Source organism: Lactuca saligna, chromosome 1 (assembly GCF_052625555.1).
Source record: "Lactuca saligna cultivar CGN05327 chromosome 1, ASM5262555v1, whole genome shotgun sequence".
NCBI lineage: Eukaryota > Viridiplantae > Streptophyta > Magnoliopsida > Asterales > Asteraceae > Lactuca > Lactuca saligna.
The window spans coordinates 38,273,797-38,286,792 of NC_136417.1; the positions used below are offsets into that span (position 1 = coordinate 38,273,797).

At 37.3% G+C, this 12,996-nt stretch overlaps 2 protein-coding genes and 1 non-coding gene across 3 annotated transcripts; 1 reads left to right on the top strand and 2 right to left on the bottom strand.

The window, feature by feature from the left end:
- Positions 1 to 255: 255 nt before the first annotated feature.
- On the bottom strand, positions 256 to 2,640 carry LOC145033138 (protein NRT1/ PTR FAMILY 1.2-like). Its single transcript, XM_078981981.1, has 3 exons — positions 2,208 to 2,640; positions 1,840 to 2,057; positions 256 to 1,773 (listed from the first exon to the last, which is right to left on the bottom strand). Exons 1-3 carry the CDS (start codon positions 2,323 to 2,325, stop codon positions 451 to 453), a joined length of 1,659 nt encoding a protein of 552 aa, XP_078838107.1. The 5' UTR covers positions 2,326 to 2,640; the 3' UTR covers positions 256 to 450.
- A 1,162-nt stretch (positions 2,641 to 3,802) lies between these two features.
- On the top strand, positions 3,803 to 3,874 carry TRNAD-GUC (transfer RNA aspartic acid (anticodon GUC)). The gene has a single exon. It is a non-coding gene; the product is annotated as a tRNA-Asp (tRNA).
- Positions 3,875 to 5,314: 1,440 nt separating this feature from the next.
- LOC145033154 (protein NRT1/ PTR FAMILY 1.2-like) lies at positions 5,315 to 7,738 on the bottom strand. The gene is made up of 3 exons (XM_078981982.1): positions 7,410 to 7,738; positions 7,042 to 7,259; positions 5,315 to 6,952 (listed from the first exon to the last, which is right to left on the bottom strand). Exons 1-3 carry the CDS (start codon positions 7,525 to 7,527, stop codon positions 5,630 to 5,632), a joined length of 1,659 nt encoding a protein of 552 aa, XP_078838108.1. The 5' UTR covers positions 7,528 to 7,738; the 3' UTR covers positions 5,315 to 5,629.
- Positions 7,739 to 12,996: the final 5,258 nt, after the last annotated feature.

Here is a 12,996-nt window from a genome sequence, read left to right on the forward strand (position 1 = left end):
GCTAGAATCATTTTTCCAAGATCAAGACTTCCATTACATTTCATAAACTTTAAACCATTAATCCACTTAAGTTTAACCCAAATTTAGGATGTTAAATGCACATCAACTTCACATTATATCATGTTACATCCATATAGTGTAATTTACACTAGATTTAATGTGAAGTTGACATCAAATAGTATGAATCTGTTTAAAAATCCTTCAATCATTAAATTCAAACACTACATAGCATGACATAGATATAACTCGTAGAAATTTACGTTATCTAATATGATCCCATAAAAAACCATCATATACTTTCTTTTGGATCATTCGTATAATGTTTATTAAATATGTATCTAATATTACATAATTTGTAATTATCCATGTGAACATAATTCGCAACACTAGGGCATGATAAAACCTAATGTTAACCTTCAATGCTCACAATCTTACCCTTCTTCTCCAAGCTCACGTGGACAATGTAAACCTCCTATGAAAACGACAACATATCAAGAAGTAGAAAAAGTTGAGCAAATTCAACAAACCAAGTAACCAATAGTAATAATCCACATGTCCTTCATTAATATCACTCGATAACCAACTCACACTACCACCTTCACTAGTCACCAAGTCAACAACATTGACCAAAACGCTTCCAAGTAACCCCGCGAATGCATTGCTCACCATGAACATGGCCATGGCAACACTCGACATGCTCCTCGGGAGCTCAGAGTAATAAAACTCCATCTGCCCTATTGCATTAAAAGCGTCGGCTAATCCTAGCAAAGCATACTGTGGGACCAACCACATTGCTGACATGTCATTTCCCGACCTTGCCACGTGGCGCCTTATGGTTTCCACGATTGCGGACACCATCATGGCAATGACTGAGATTAGTAGCCCGATTCCCATTCGGGTTTTTGGGTGGAGCCCACGCGGTTGATGGGTGTGTTTTGCTAGAATCGGGACTAAGATACGATCGTAAAACGCGAGCCATATTATGAGTGTTAAGACCATGAATAAAACGAATGATGCGGCTGGGATTTCAAACCATGAGGTGATGTGTCGATTCATTGCTTTTGCTTGGAGTGTTGGGTAGTTTTGGGAACTTGTGGCGAATAGTAGAATACTTGAAGACCAAATGGGTGCTATACGAATTAGGGATTTTAGAGATTCGACCTTTTCGACAGTGGAGAGATTCCATGGATCTGTGTTTGAATCTTTAATAACACACGCTTTGTTGAGAAACCTTAAGTTCTCTGTTAGCTCAACTCGATCAATACCATGGCCATGATTATAGCAGTCATCGTGACTAAGATTGACTTTCCTGTTCTTGAAAGCAACAACTAGAACTTGAATGAACCCTGAAAACGGGCTTTCACCAACTTTAATTTTCACATAAAGAGACGATCCAAGTAAGAACATAACAGCAGAGCAAACCATGAACAACACAGGAACTGCAAATCCAACCTGCCAACCATACTCAGTTTGAATGTACACTACTACTGTAAAAGCAACAACTGTCGAGAATGCTCCAGAAGCATAGTACCAATTAAAGTAGCTGTCAATGAGCCTCTGGTTGTTTAGGGTTGGATGATTGTTGAGTTGGTCTGCACCAAAGGCCATGGAGCATGGTCTGATGCAACCACATCCAATCGAGAGGAGACCAAAAGATGAAAAGAGTAAAGCGAGTTGGGTTGGTGTTGCAGGGCTGCAAAAGGTGTCGAGTTCATCGCAGGATGAAGGTCGTAACTGTGGGAATATGGAAGTCAGCCATAGAAAAATCATCCCCTGTAGCAACAAGAAGATTAAATACAGCCCCAAAATCAAAGTTAATATGCGAGGTGGAAGACTTACGAGAAGGGTGGAGAGAGACCCGAGAGCGATAACCCGAAACCGACCCAAGTAAGAATCAGCGATGAAAGCTCCAAAAATGGAGAGGCCATTTGAAAGTGCTGACCAGATGGAGAGTATGCTTGTTCCGGTTACAGCTTCCATGTGATAAACTTCCATCAGATAGAATATCATGTTTGGCATCAATCCATAGCTCGCCACTCTCTCGAATGCTTCATTCACTGCTCCAAAATCAAAATCAAAACCCTAATTAGTACGATCGAGATGCATTTAGATTCGAACTCGCAAAAACTGGCTGACCGATTAGGTTTTTCTGGGAGTTCGAGTACAGAGTACAGATAACGATGGAAGAATTGGGAATTTTGATGTACCTATGATGAATGGCATGGTTCTCAGACCACCCTTATTATCATGATCATTGTGAAGGAGTAATTTGGTTTGTAATTCTGTATCGATGCTCGACTTTTCTTGATCCGATATTCCTTCCATGGACGATCGACGTTTTCCCCTGATTGATCGACTTTGATTCAAAGATGATTCGATGAAGTTTAACTAGTAAGTTGAATTTGGGTGCCATGTTGATAGTTAGAATGTGACAGAGACGATAACGATATCAAGAACGCGAAATTGCGCAAGCAACTAAGGATTCCATTGTTGTTTGTTTCTTGCAACTGACAAATACATCCCTTTTAATCAATATACTTCCTTCAGCTTGTCAGCTCTTTTGGCCATTTTTTCTTTCATCTGTCAATTGTTCATTATCCCGCAAATTTGATTTTCCGTAGGTGCGTGAAACGTACGTTTCTCAAATCCAATTGTATTTCTATAAAAGAAATGACAAAATACTTTTTTTTTTCTTTAAGATTTGTATAAAAAAAAAAAAAACTAATCAAAAATTAAGAAAAATTCCCCCACAAACTACTCATTACCCGGGACACTGTGACAAAGTTGAAATCCAAAAATTATACTTGATAGTTGATATATTACAGATTTATTGACATATGAAACTTATATCAATACTATGGATAAATACCTCACCCTTTGGCAAAACTTTACTAGAATCGGGAAATTAGTCAAATTACAAAGTTAACAAAATTAAAGCAATTTTGGAAACTACCTAAAATTGAGTTAACAACCATATGTTACCTAAACAAAAAAGCTATTCTACAAACAAAAGAGCCAAGAAAATGGACTCTCAATCATGCATTTTCATATCAAACGCAAGCCATCTTCCATGTGCCCATTAAAGCTCTTACCCCCTTCCTTTTCAAACCCATGTGGAAGATCTAAACATCCCAACATATCAATGAGTAAACAAAATTGAGCAAATTCGACAAACCAAGTAACCAATAGTAATAATCCAGATGTCCTTCATGGCTTACTTAATATCACTCTGATAATCAACTCACATTACCACCTTCACTTGTTACCAAGTCAATAAGACTAACCAAAAAGCTTTCAACAAGCCCCGAGAAAGCATTTCTCACCATGAACATCGCCATGGCAACACTTGACATATTTTTCAGAAGCTCAGAGTAATAAAACCCTATCTGCATTGCATTGAAAGTCTAACTAATCCTAACAAAGAATACTGTGGGACCAACCACATTCCTATTTCCAAACATGTCATTGGGGCCTCATGGTTTCCACGATTGCGAACGCCATGGGTAGATAGGTAGATGAGGATCCTTCCGTGCCTTTATGATACCTTGTATAAATAAAAGCTTTAATTCTAGACTATTGATCTTTCATAGTTTCATGTGAGAGTATGAGAGTGCCTTAATTAGGAATTAATTAACCAAGGACAACAACATGTATAAATTCAAAAAGGAGGATTTGAATTTTGATACTATGATTGTTTTTCAACTGTCATACGTACATGGGTTGCAATTTGTTAATTCAAAAGGTTAGGCAATTATTAAATTCTAATTCAAGAATTTACTTCCAACATCTATTACAAGAACTTGTCGTTGTAGTATAGTGGTAAGTATTCCCGCCTGTCACGCGGGTGACCCGGGTTCGATCCCCGGCAACGGCGCTTTTTACGAAGAATTTATTCTAATGAAGAAACTTGCAGCACAAAATAATGTAATTATTTTTTCTCAGTTTTTTGAGTATGTTGCTATTATAAAAGCACAAAATAATGTCCCATTTAGCATCGACCTGGTTCTTACAAATTTAATATTTTTGTTGTAGATTCATGATACTTGAGTTGTTTAATAACCTTTATATTGTTTAAGTACCCATGGACATTATATATGGCAATATACATACATTCAGTAGCGTGCTTGCTAGGATAGAATAGAGGATACAAAAGATAAATTGAGGAGAAATTTTAAGAAAATGAAAGTGAAATGTGCCAAAAAAAGAAGACCCAAGAGGTGCCATACGAATTATTAGGGATTTGAAGGATTCGACTCTTTTGACTGTGTATTGATCAATGTTCGAATCTTTAATAAATCATGTTCTGTTGAGAAACCTGAAGAACCATGTAATACGATTAGGTTAAGTTTATGTTTTTTTTAGTTATGAATTGTTGTTTGTATAAATGATATTTGAAAACCTTTTGAGAAACTCACTACACACTTTGGGGAATTAAGAAAAAGTTATATTATGTAAAGTACTCTTAAAGAGCTGTAAGTCATTTTTTCTATATTAAATAAAAAATTAAACATTTATATATAGTTTATGAGATTAATTTCTCCCCGTAAAGTTAGAATTACAAAAGAAACATCACTTTAAGGATCTCTAACCCATTAAAGCATTCTTTGCACCAAAACTATGTAATTTGCTGCGTAAATAATGATTTATTTCTAACTCATTCCATTTGCATCTCCAACCCACTTGAGGAATTTGTCAAAGAAATTGAAGAAGTGAAATCGATAAACCGAAGAAAACATGATGGTTACAGAATTAACAAAAAACATATACTTTGAATTGTTGTAATTATTAATTCTTTATGGTTATATCATGTTCAAAATATTATATTATAAAATATGAATATACGATACCATTTATTCAATAAAATAGCAAAAAAAAAAAAAAAAAAAAAAGAAAAGGTGATTCATTATAGAGCGACCATGTAAAGTTGCTACAGATTCATATTTAAAATGAGATACCTAACCCATAATACTGGTGATTTTGTTCAAAATCCCGATCATTTCACGTGTAAGATAATTAACGGAATCTCCAATTTCTCCTTTTCTGAAGAAGATATGGCTTCTTCCATTCTTATTCACCTCGCTTAATATCTCAAAACTACATAAATTTATTATCTTTTCCACTTCCCTATCATCTTCCTCCATTTCAGTAAAAGGGTAACCCATGAACGTTGCCAAATTCTTAACCTCGTTTCTTGCATCTTTCATTAATCATGTGCTCTAGCTATAATACAAAGTTGACAATTTCATTTGAACCTAAGAATATACAACTAAAAATAAGACATGTTTAAATAAAGATAGCTAACAAGTAACAAACCTTATCCGCATCAAATTACAATATAATTAAACTTCTTTAAAACAATACACGTTAAACATGCAATATAAATTTTAATGTCCATGCCATTGGTGGGTTGTAAAAAACCATATCGAGAAAGAATTTGAAATTCATTAACAAAGCCAATGATATCATCCTTCAAAAACAAAGGATCTTGAAATTATTTACTAGATTATCCACATGCTACAACACTAAAGCAGGATTCACATACAAACACATTGCATGGCATGGCAATATTGGATTCTAAAACCCTAATGTTGAGCTTCAATCCCCAAACTCTGATCCTTCTTTTTTGAGCTCATGTAGACGATGAAAACATCCGATGAAGACGACAACAGACTAAGAAGTAGAAAAAATTAAGCAAACTCAAAAAACCAAGTAACCAATAGTAATAATCCACATGTCCTTCATTAATATCACTTGATAACCAACTCACATTACCACCTTCACTTGTTACAGAGTCAACAACATTGACCAAAAAGCTTCCAAAAATCCCCGAAAACGCATTGCTCACCATGAAGAGTGCCACTGCAATACTTGACATGCTTTTCGAAAGCTCAGAGTAATAAAACTCCAACTGCCCTATTGCATTAAATGCATCGGCTAATCCTACCAAACAATACTGTGGGACCAACCACAATGCTGACATGTCATTACCCGACCTTGCCACGTGGCGCCTTATGGTTTCCACGATGGCAGACACCACCATGGCAATGACTGAGATTACTAGCCCGATTCCCATTCGGGTTTTCGGGTGGAGCCCACGCGGTTGATGTGTGTGTTTGGTTAGAATCGGGACTAAGATACGGTCATAGAAGGCGAGCCATATTGTGAGTGTTAAGACCAAGAATAAGACGAATGATGCGGGTGGGATTTCGAATCCTGAGGTGATGTGTCGATTCATTGCTTTTGCTTGGAGTGTTGGGTAGCTTTGGGAACTTGTGGTGAATAGTAGAATTCCCGAAGACCAAATTGGTGCTATACTAATTAAGGATTTGAGGGATTCCACCTTTTCGACTGTGGAGAGATTCCATGGATCTGTGTTTGAATCGTTAATAACGCACGCTTTGTTGAGAAACCTTAAGTTCTCTGTTAGCTCAACTCGATCCATTCCATGGCTATGATTATAGCAGTCATCTTGACTAAGATTCACTTTCCTGTTCTTGAAAGCAACAACAAGAACTTGAATGAACCCTGAAAACGGGCTCTCACCAACTTTAACTTTCACATAAAGAGATGATCCAAGCAAGAACATGAGAGTAGAACAAACCATGAGCAACACAGGAACTGCAAATCCAACCTGCCAACCGTACTTATCTTGAATGTAAATCACTAGTGTAAAAGATATAAGCATTGACATTGTTGCAGAAGCGTAGTACCAATTAAAGTAGCTGTCAATGAGCCTTTGGTTGTTTTGGGTTGGATGATTGGTGAGTTGGTCTGCACCAAAGGCCATGGAACATGGTCTGATGCAACCACATCCAATTGAGAGTAGACCAAAAGATGTGAAGAGAAAAGTGAGTTGGGTTGGTGTTGCAGGGTTGCAAATGGTGTTGAGTTCATCGCAAGATGAAGGTCTTAACTGTGGGAATATGGATGTCAGCCATAGAAAAACCATCCCCTGTGGAAAGGAGAAGATCATCAATAGTTTCTATTTAAGAATCATAAGGTTTTTATTGGGGTCATTTGATAGAAGAATGAGGAACTTACAAGAAGGGTAGAGAGAGACCCGAGAGCAATGACCCGAAACCGACCCAAGTATGAATCAGCGATGAAAGCTCCAAAAATGGAGAGGCCATTTGAAAGTGCTGACCAGACTGAGAGTATGCTTGTTCCAGTTACAGCTTCCATGTGATAAACTTCCATCAGATAGAATATCATGTTTGGCAACAATCCATAGCTCGCCACTCTCTCGAATGCTTCATTCACTGCTCCAAAAAACCAATCAAAACCCTAATAGATACGATAGTGATTCATTCATACTCGAACTCAAAAAAATTCGTGGACGGATAAGGTTTTCCTGTGAGTTACAGTTTAGAATACAGATAATGATGGAAGAATTTGGAGATTTGAATTACCTAAGATGAATGGCATGGTTCTCATACCACCCTTATGATCATGATCACTGTGGAGGAGTAACTTGGTTTGCAATTCTGTATCAATGCTGGATTTATCTTGATTCAATTTTCCTTCCATGGATGATCGACGTTTTCCCCTGATTGATCGACTTCGATTCAATGATGATTTGCTGGAGTTTAAATAGTAAGTTGAATTTGGGTGATGCCATGGAGATAGTTACAATGTGATAGAGACGATAACAGTTTCTATAACGCGAAATTGTGCAAGCAACAAAGGATGCAATTGTTGTCCGCTTCTTGAGGGTTACGATGACAAATACATCCCTTTCTATCGACATACTTACTTCTATTTATCACCTCTATGTGGCCAGTGACCAGTGGCCAGTGGCCCTATCGATCGACATACTTCCTTGACTATTTCATTACCCGGCTATTGATTTTAAAATAATTTCTCATATACACTTACTAAAATAAATATATTATATTTCTTTCCAAAATTTTATAATATATATATATATATATATATATATATATATATATATATATATATATATATATATATATATATATATATATATATATATATATATATATCCCTCAAAACATCAAAATATCAATACAAAGACCACTTACTACACTACTACGGTGCCACATCATTGTGTCGTTACCCGATAAAACTGAAGGGTGTCATACCACATTTACTCTGCTTTTATTTTATTTATTGTTTCTTTTTTTTTTAAATGTCGTAAATGGTCAAAGGTCAAGAAAGGACCAAAAGAGGTGCAGTAAGGGCTTGTGGTGCGGTGGCAAAACGGTGCCACTGGGGGTTGGTGATATGCGCACCGCACACTGCGTCACCACATCAGCCACCGTAGTGTGCGGTTTATGTTGCATCGACCTAATATGTAAAATATCCTCTATTTGCAATGTCACAATATTCAACAACAAAACAACTAATGCATAGATTTCATGGAGATGACTGAAGATGAAGATGTTTGTTTGTCAAGAGAGTGACATTCCAACAATTTAGAAATAGAAATTCAATTATTATAGACGTAAGGATAACATGATTAAATATTTTAATTATTATAATAATTTTAAGGTATAAAAAATGATTATAAATTATTAAAAACATTGTAAAAAAGATTTGGGTAAATATGATATTTTGAAGGTTTATAAAGGACAAATATGATATTAATAAATTAAACTGGGCAATATGATCTTTTGATGTTTAAGAAGTGCATATACAAAATTCTCCCGTTTTGCAAGTCTGTAGACATGTAGTCACCTCAAATCTCATTTTATTATTATAAAAAATGATGAGCGGGTATTATTATCATTGACTTAATCTTTTAGCAAAACTACGGATGGTACAAATCCCAAAATCACATAATGCAGAAAACACACAGGCAGATGTGGTGCGATTAAGTCGAACCCTTCCTTTTCAAGCTGGAAGTACATGAAACACAAACTAAAAACCGTAAACAGAAAACTTATTGAGCTCCTCCAAAATACCACATATTATACATGCATAACAGTCAAAACATAAATGGGTCTATTTCACCCCCTTCGGAATCCTTCAATTGGTATTGGGTCTATTTCACCCCTAGGTATCTTTCAACCGGTATTAGGTTTATTTCACTCCCTTTCGTATCTTCAACCGGTATTGGGTCTGTTTCACCCCTATAACTAAGCATACAATCATATAAACGAAATTCATGAAGACAATAGGCATAAACAAACATAGAATGGAATTGTCACAAAGACAACTATCATCATACTATCATAATCTAGTGGGCTAACATTGGTGCCTTCGACCCACGAGTACAGTGGACGAAACTCACCTTGATCGAAAGATAGCAAATCCCACACCCGAGTCTGCAGCCCAACGGTTCCTCACGTTGAACATAATCAATACCAACCTTAGTTATTATCTAAGGTCAAGCTTATAACCATAAGGACTAACAATGGTCCAAGCCTAAACTAAAGGACCCTAAGGCCCAACATAACCCCAAGAGCTCTAAGATCGCCTAAGGCCCACAAATGATTAAATACCACAAAAGGTCTAAGGCCTAAAATCAACAAGCCAAAACCCCAACTAAACCCAAGCCCAAAAACTCCAAAAGCCCAAAGACAGACGTATGTGTGGCGTACCTACCTGGTTGATCTAGAATCGGGATGCTGGCCCAATAAGCACAACGTACTCAGGAGTACGCCAGACGTACTGGTTAGAGAGCCAAACACACCCAAATGTCTTAACTCATTAAGCTTATAACGTTTAAACTTCAAGTCAACATCAGAACATGGTCCTAAACCATAAAGTCAAGGACTTTAAGCTTTTGCACGGCTTAAAAAGGTTAAATCTTGGATTTTAACATACTAACTTCATGAAACAACCCTCAACCCTTGCAGGGTTGAGCTTAATCCATCAAGACACCTTTCTGATGCATAAGGGACATCAGAAATACTAAGATCTATCATCATAACCTTCTGGAGTAGCTTATACTCTCAAGGAACACCTTAAGAGACCAAAACAAACCAAAAACCCTAACTATCTAGAACTAGGAGATGAATCATCAAGGTAAGGACTTGATACCTTCTTAAGAATGATCAAGGTGGCTAAGTTTTGGATCCACAAGCTTTAACACCACAAGAGAAACTTCTAAGAGATCCTTCCTTCTTCAAGATCATCAAAAACACCAACAAAGATCACTCCTAAGCTCAAAACACTTAAATGTCAGCTAGGGTTTCATGGGAGGGCTAATAAGAGAGGGAAGCTGATGAGGGGGAAACCTTAAGCCTCATAATAGGGGTTATATAGGGGTTAAACCCTAAAAATTAAGGTTTGCTGATTCACACAGTACGCCCAACGTACATATCGTACGCCCAACATACGAAGGTGCTCTCCCCGCGTCTAAGTCAGGTGAGTACGCTACACATACTCTTATTACGCCCAGTGTAATAAGCCCCTTTTGTCTTTAAAGAAAATCAACACTTAACCAAAATGTCAAGAAAATAATACCTCACAAAATGGATGTTCCACACACATAACCAACATATAACATCATGTAAATATGAGCCTTCAGCTTGACTTGACTACCTCGTAGGGCCTACAACCTATCTGGACCGCTCTCCGGGCCTTCGGTCTGACTAGTTTGCCTCTCGGGCATTCAGCCTATCCGGACTGCCCCATGTATCTTGTCCTTCAGCACAAAGCAGGATCACCTCAAACCAACAAACCATATCATGTCAACATATACAATAACAATCAATAACCAACAAGTACAGATAATCAGCTTGATATACCAATCTAGCATATACTTAGTAAACACACGTAATCATACATATCTACTAGTCTATCGTATAAACAACACAACATCAATCCAATATACCAGGATACATGATCCAGTAGGCTGGCATTGATGCCTTCGACCCACAAGTACAGTGAGGAAAAACTCACCTCACAAGTCCGAAATGTAGTTGAACAGATCACTGTTCCAACTGCTGACTCTACTAGTCACCTAACAACAAACAATGACCTAAACTCAAACTACTACTCAACAAAATCTCAAATTTCCTAAGTCAAACATGGTTAAATTCAATAGTCAACGGATAGAAGTCAAAGTCAACTACAACTGGTCATCACATCGTGGCCATCCCTGGCCATGTGGTGGCAATAAAACGACAAAACAGTTGACTCTAACCCAGTCGCCATGTTGGGGTGACCTAAGGCCACGCCGTGGGCCTTAGGTTCTAAACAACTTAATATTTTAAGTCATTTTCTTCGATTCTAAGAACTCCACAACTCAGATCTAGTCCATTCCATGGTCTAAATGGATAAAGTTTCCAACTTTATCCCTTAAGATCTTCCATGAGGCAAAGATCTCACCCTTAGGTCCAAAAAGGGGTGAAAACGCATCCTGGCTTTATCATTAAACACTTAATATTGAAGATCTCATGACCAACGATTCCAGAACGGTTCCTAGTACCAAAAATATCATAAAAATCCATGATTGCCAGACATGCATGTTTTGAACTTCTAATAGGTCAAACACTAGTGTTTTATGACCAAAACCCCATGCATGGAACCAAAACTCATTTACAAATCAAATCCAAGACACCAAATACTCTATTTGTCCTGGAGATTCATAAAGTTGCAAACTTTATGAGATCCCACAACTTAAATCCATCAAGACATGAAGAATAGGTTGGATCTTGGACACTTACCAAGGTCTAGGAGATGCACTAGCTGAAGAAAATGATGATTGCCAAGTAAGAACTACACCAAGGGCTTCCTTTTCCTTCAAAAATACCAAAAAGCACCAAAAATGAGCTCAAAACTTCAATGGAGGCTAGTGTTAGGGTTTCTGAGTTAGAGAAGAAGATGGAGGCTGAATGATCACGAAACCCTAGCCTTAATGTTCTTTATATAGGGCCTAAATCCTGAAATTAGGGTTTTTCACTAAAAACACCTGCCACGTTGTGGCACCTAAGGCCACATCGTGGCGGGTCATTTAAATTTCGCGGTCCAAAACATTCTGCCACGTCATGGTGATGCTCCACCACGTCGTGGCCACCCAATTTAAAGTTAATACATAAAAAGTTGATTCATAACTGGAACGGATGTTACACACACTCTCTGTCTGCCTATCTCTCTCTCTCTCTCTCTCTCCCTCCCTCTCTATCTCTTTTTTTTCTCTCTCTCACTCTCTCCATGCCTTCATAGATTATGCATATCTTCCTCTCTCATCCTTCATTATTTTTGTTATTTCATCACAACCTTGTAATCTTCCATAAAAATGGTGATAACAATACATTCATATACCACCACCACCAGATCTTGAAAATCACACACCTACAAAAATGACACATAACAACACTGGAAAATCTGATGAAGTTAGGTTTTTTTTTTTAACTTGAAAATGGAGCTTGGAGAAACAACAATGACAAATCTGATGCTCGAACAATAATGACATATCATGAAATCGAGCTTGAACTTTGAAAAGTTAGGGTTTATCTTGAACTCAAAAATCCAAAGGAAAAAGTCTCTATTCTTGAACTCGAAAATCAAAAGTCGAGGATGATGTTTTGAAGGTTCAAGATGGTAAAATCTGATCGAAAACATGATTGTTATTGTAAGAGTGTCTTAAGGATTTTTTTTTTGGTAGGGGAAAGGGGGGGGGGGGGGGGGTGTCCAGTGAACCGAGATCTAAGAAGTAATGGTTTCGTCCATTCTGCTTTAGCATTTGCACGTTCAGTGAACGGAGATCTAAAAAGGAGATCGGTGGTGGGTCAATAGTGTTAGCGACGGAAGGAGTAGCTAGCGGTGGTAGGCGGGCGACAGTGATGGACAATAATTACATACGGTGGTGGTGGTTGGTGATGGCAGTATGTGGTTTGTTCTTGAGAGGCTGTGTGTTCTTGAATGTTCTTGTACTTAGTGTTTATGTGAAGGAGAAATTGATCGAGAGAAAATGAGTAAATGCAAGGACAATATACTATTTTCATTTAATTTAACAAAAAAACTAATGTGTTTGTGTGTATGGTTTGCTCCATATGGACCATCCATGCAAAAAAGATTTCTTAG

Bases quoted from the DNA above. Each gene is read 5' to 3' on its own strand.
- LOC145033154 (XM_078981982.1), bottom strand. From the start codon at position 7,527: ATGGAAGGAAAATTGAATCAAGATAAATCCAGCATTGATACAGAATTG. The intron at 7,260-7,409 runs GTAATTCAAATC...TTTTTGGAGCAG, and splicing joins AACCATGCCATTCATCTTAG to TGAATGAAGCATTCGAGAGA. The intron at 6,953-7,041 runs GTAAGTTCCTCA...TCCTTTCCACAG, and splicing joins GGTCTCTCTCTACCCTTCTT to GGGATGGTTTTTCTATGGCT.
- LOC145033138 (XM_078981981.1), bottom strand. From the start codon at position 2,325: ATGGAAGGAATATCGGATCAAGAAAAGTCGAGCATCGATACAGAATTA. The intron at 2,058-2,207 runs GTACATCAAAAT...ATTTTGGAGCAG, and splicing joins AACCATGCCATTCATCATAG to TGAATGAAGCATTCGAGAGA. The intron at 1,774-1,839 runs GTAAGTCTTCCA...TTGTTGCTACAG, and splicing joins GGTCTCTCTCCACCCTTCTC to GGGATGATTTTTCTATGGCT.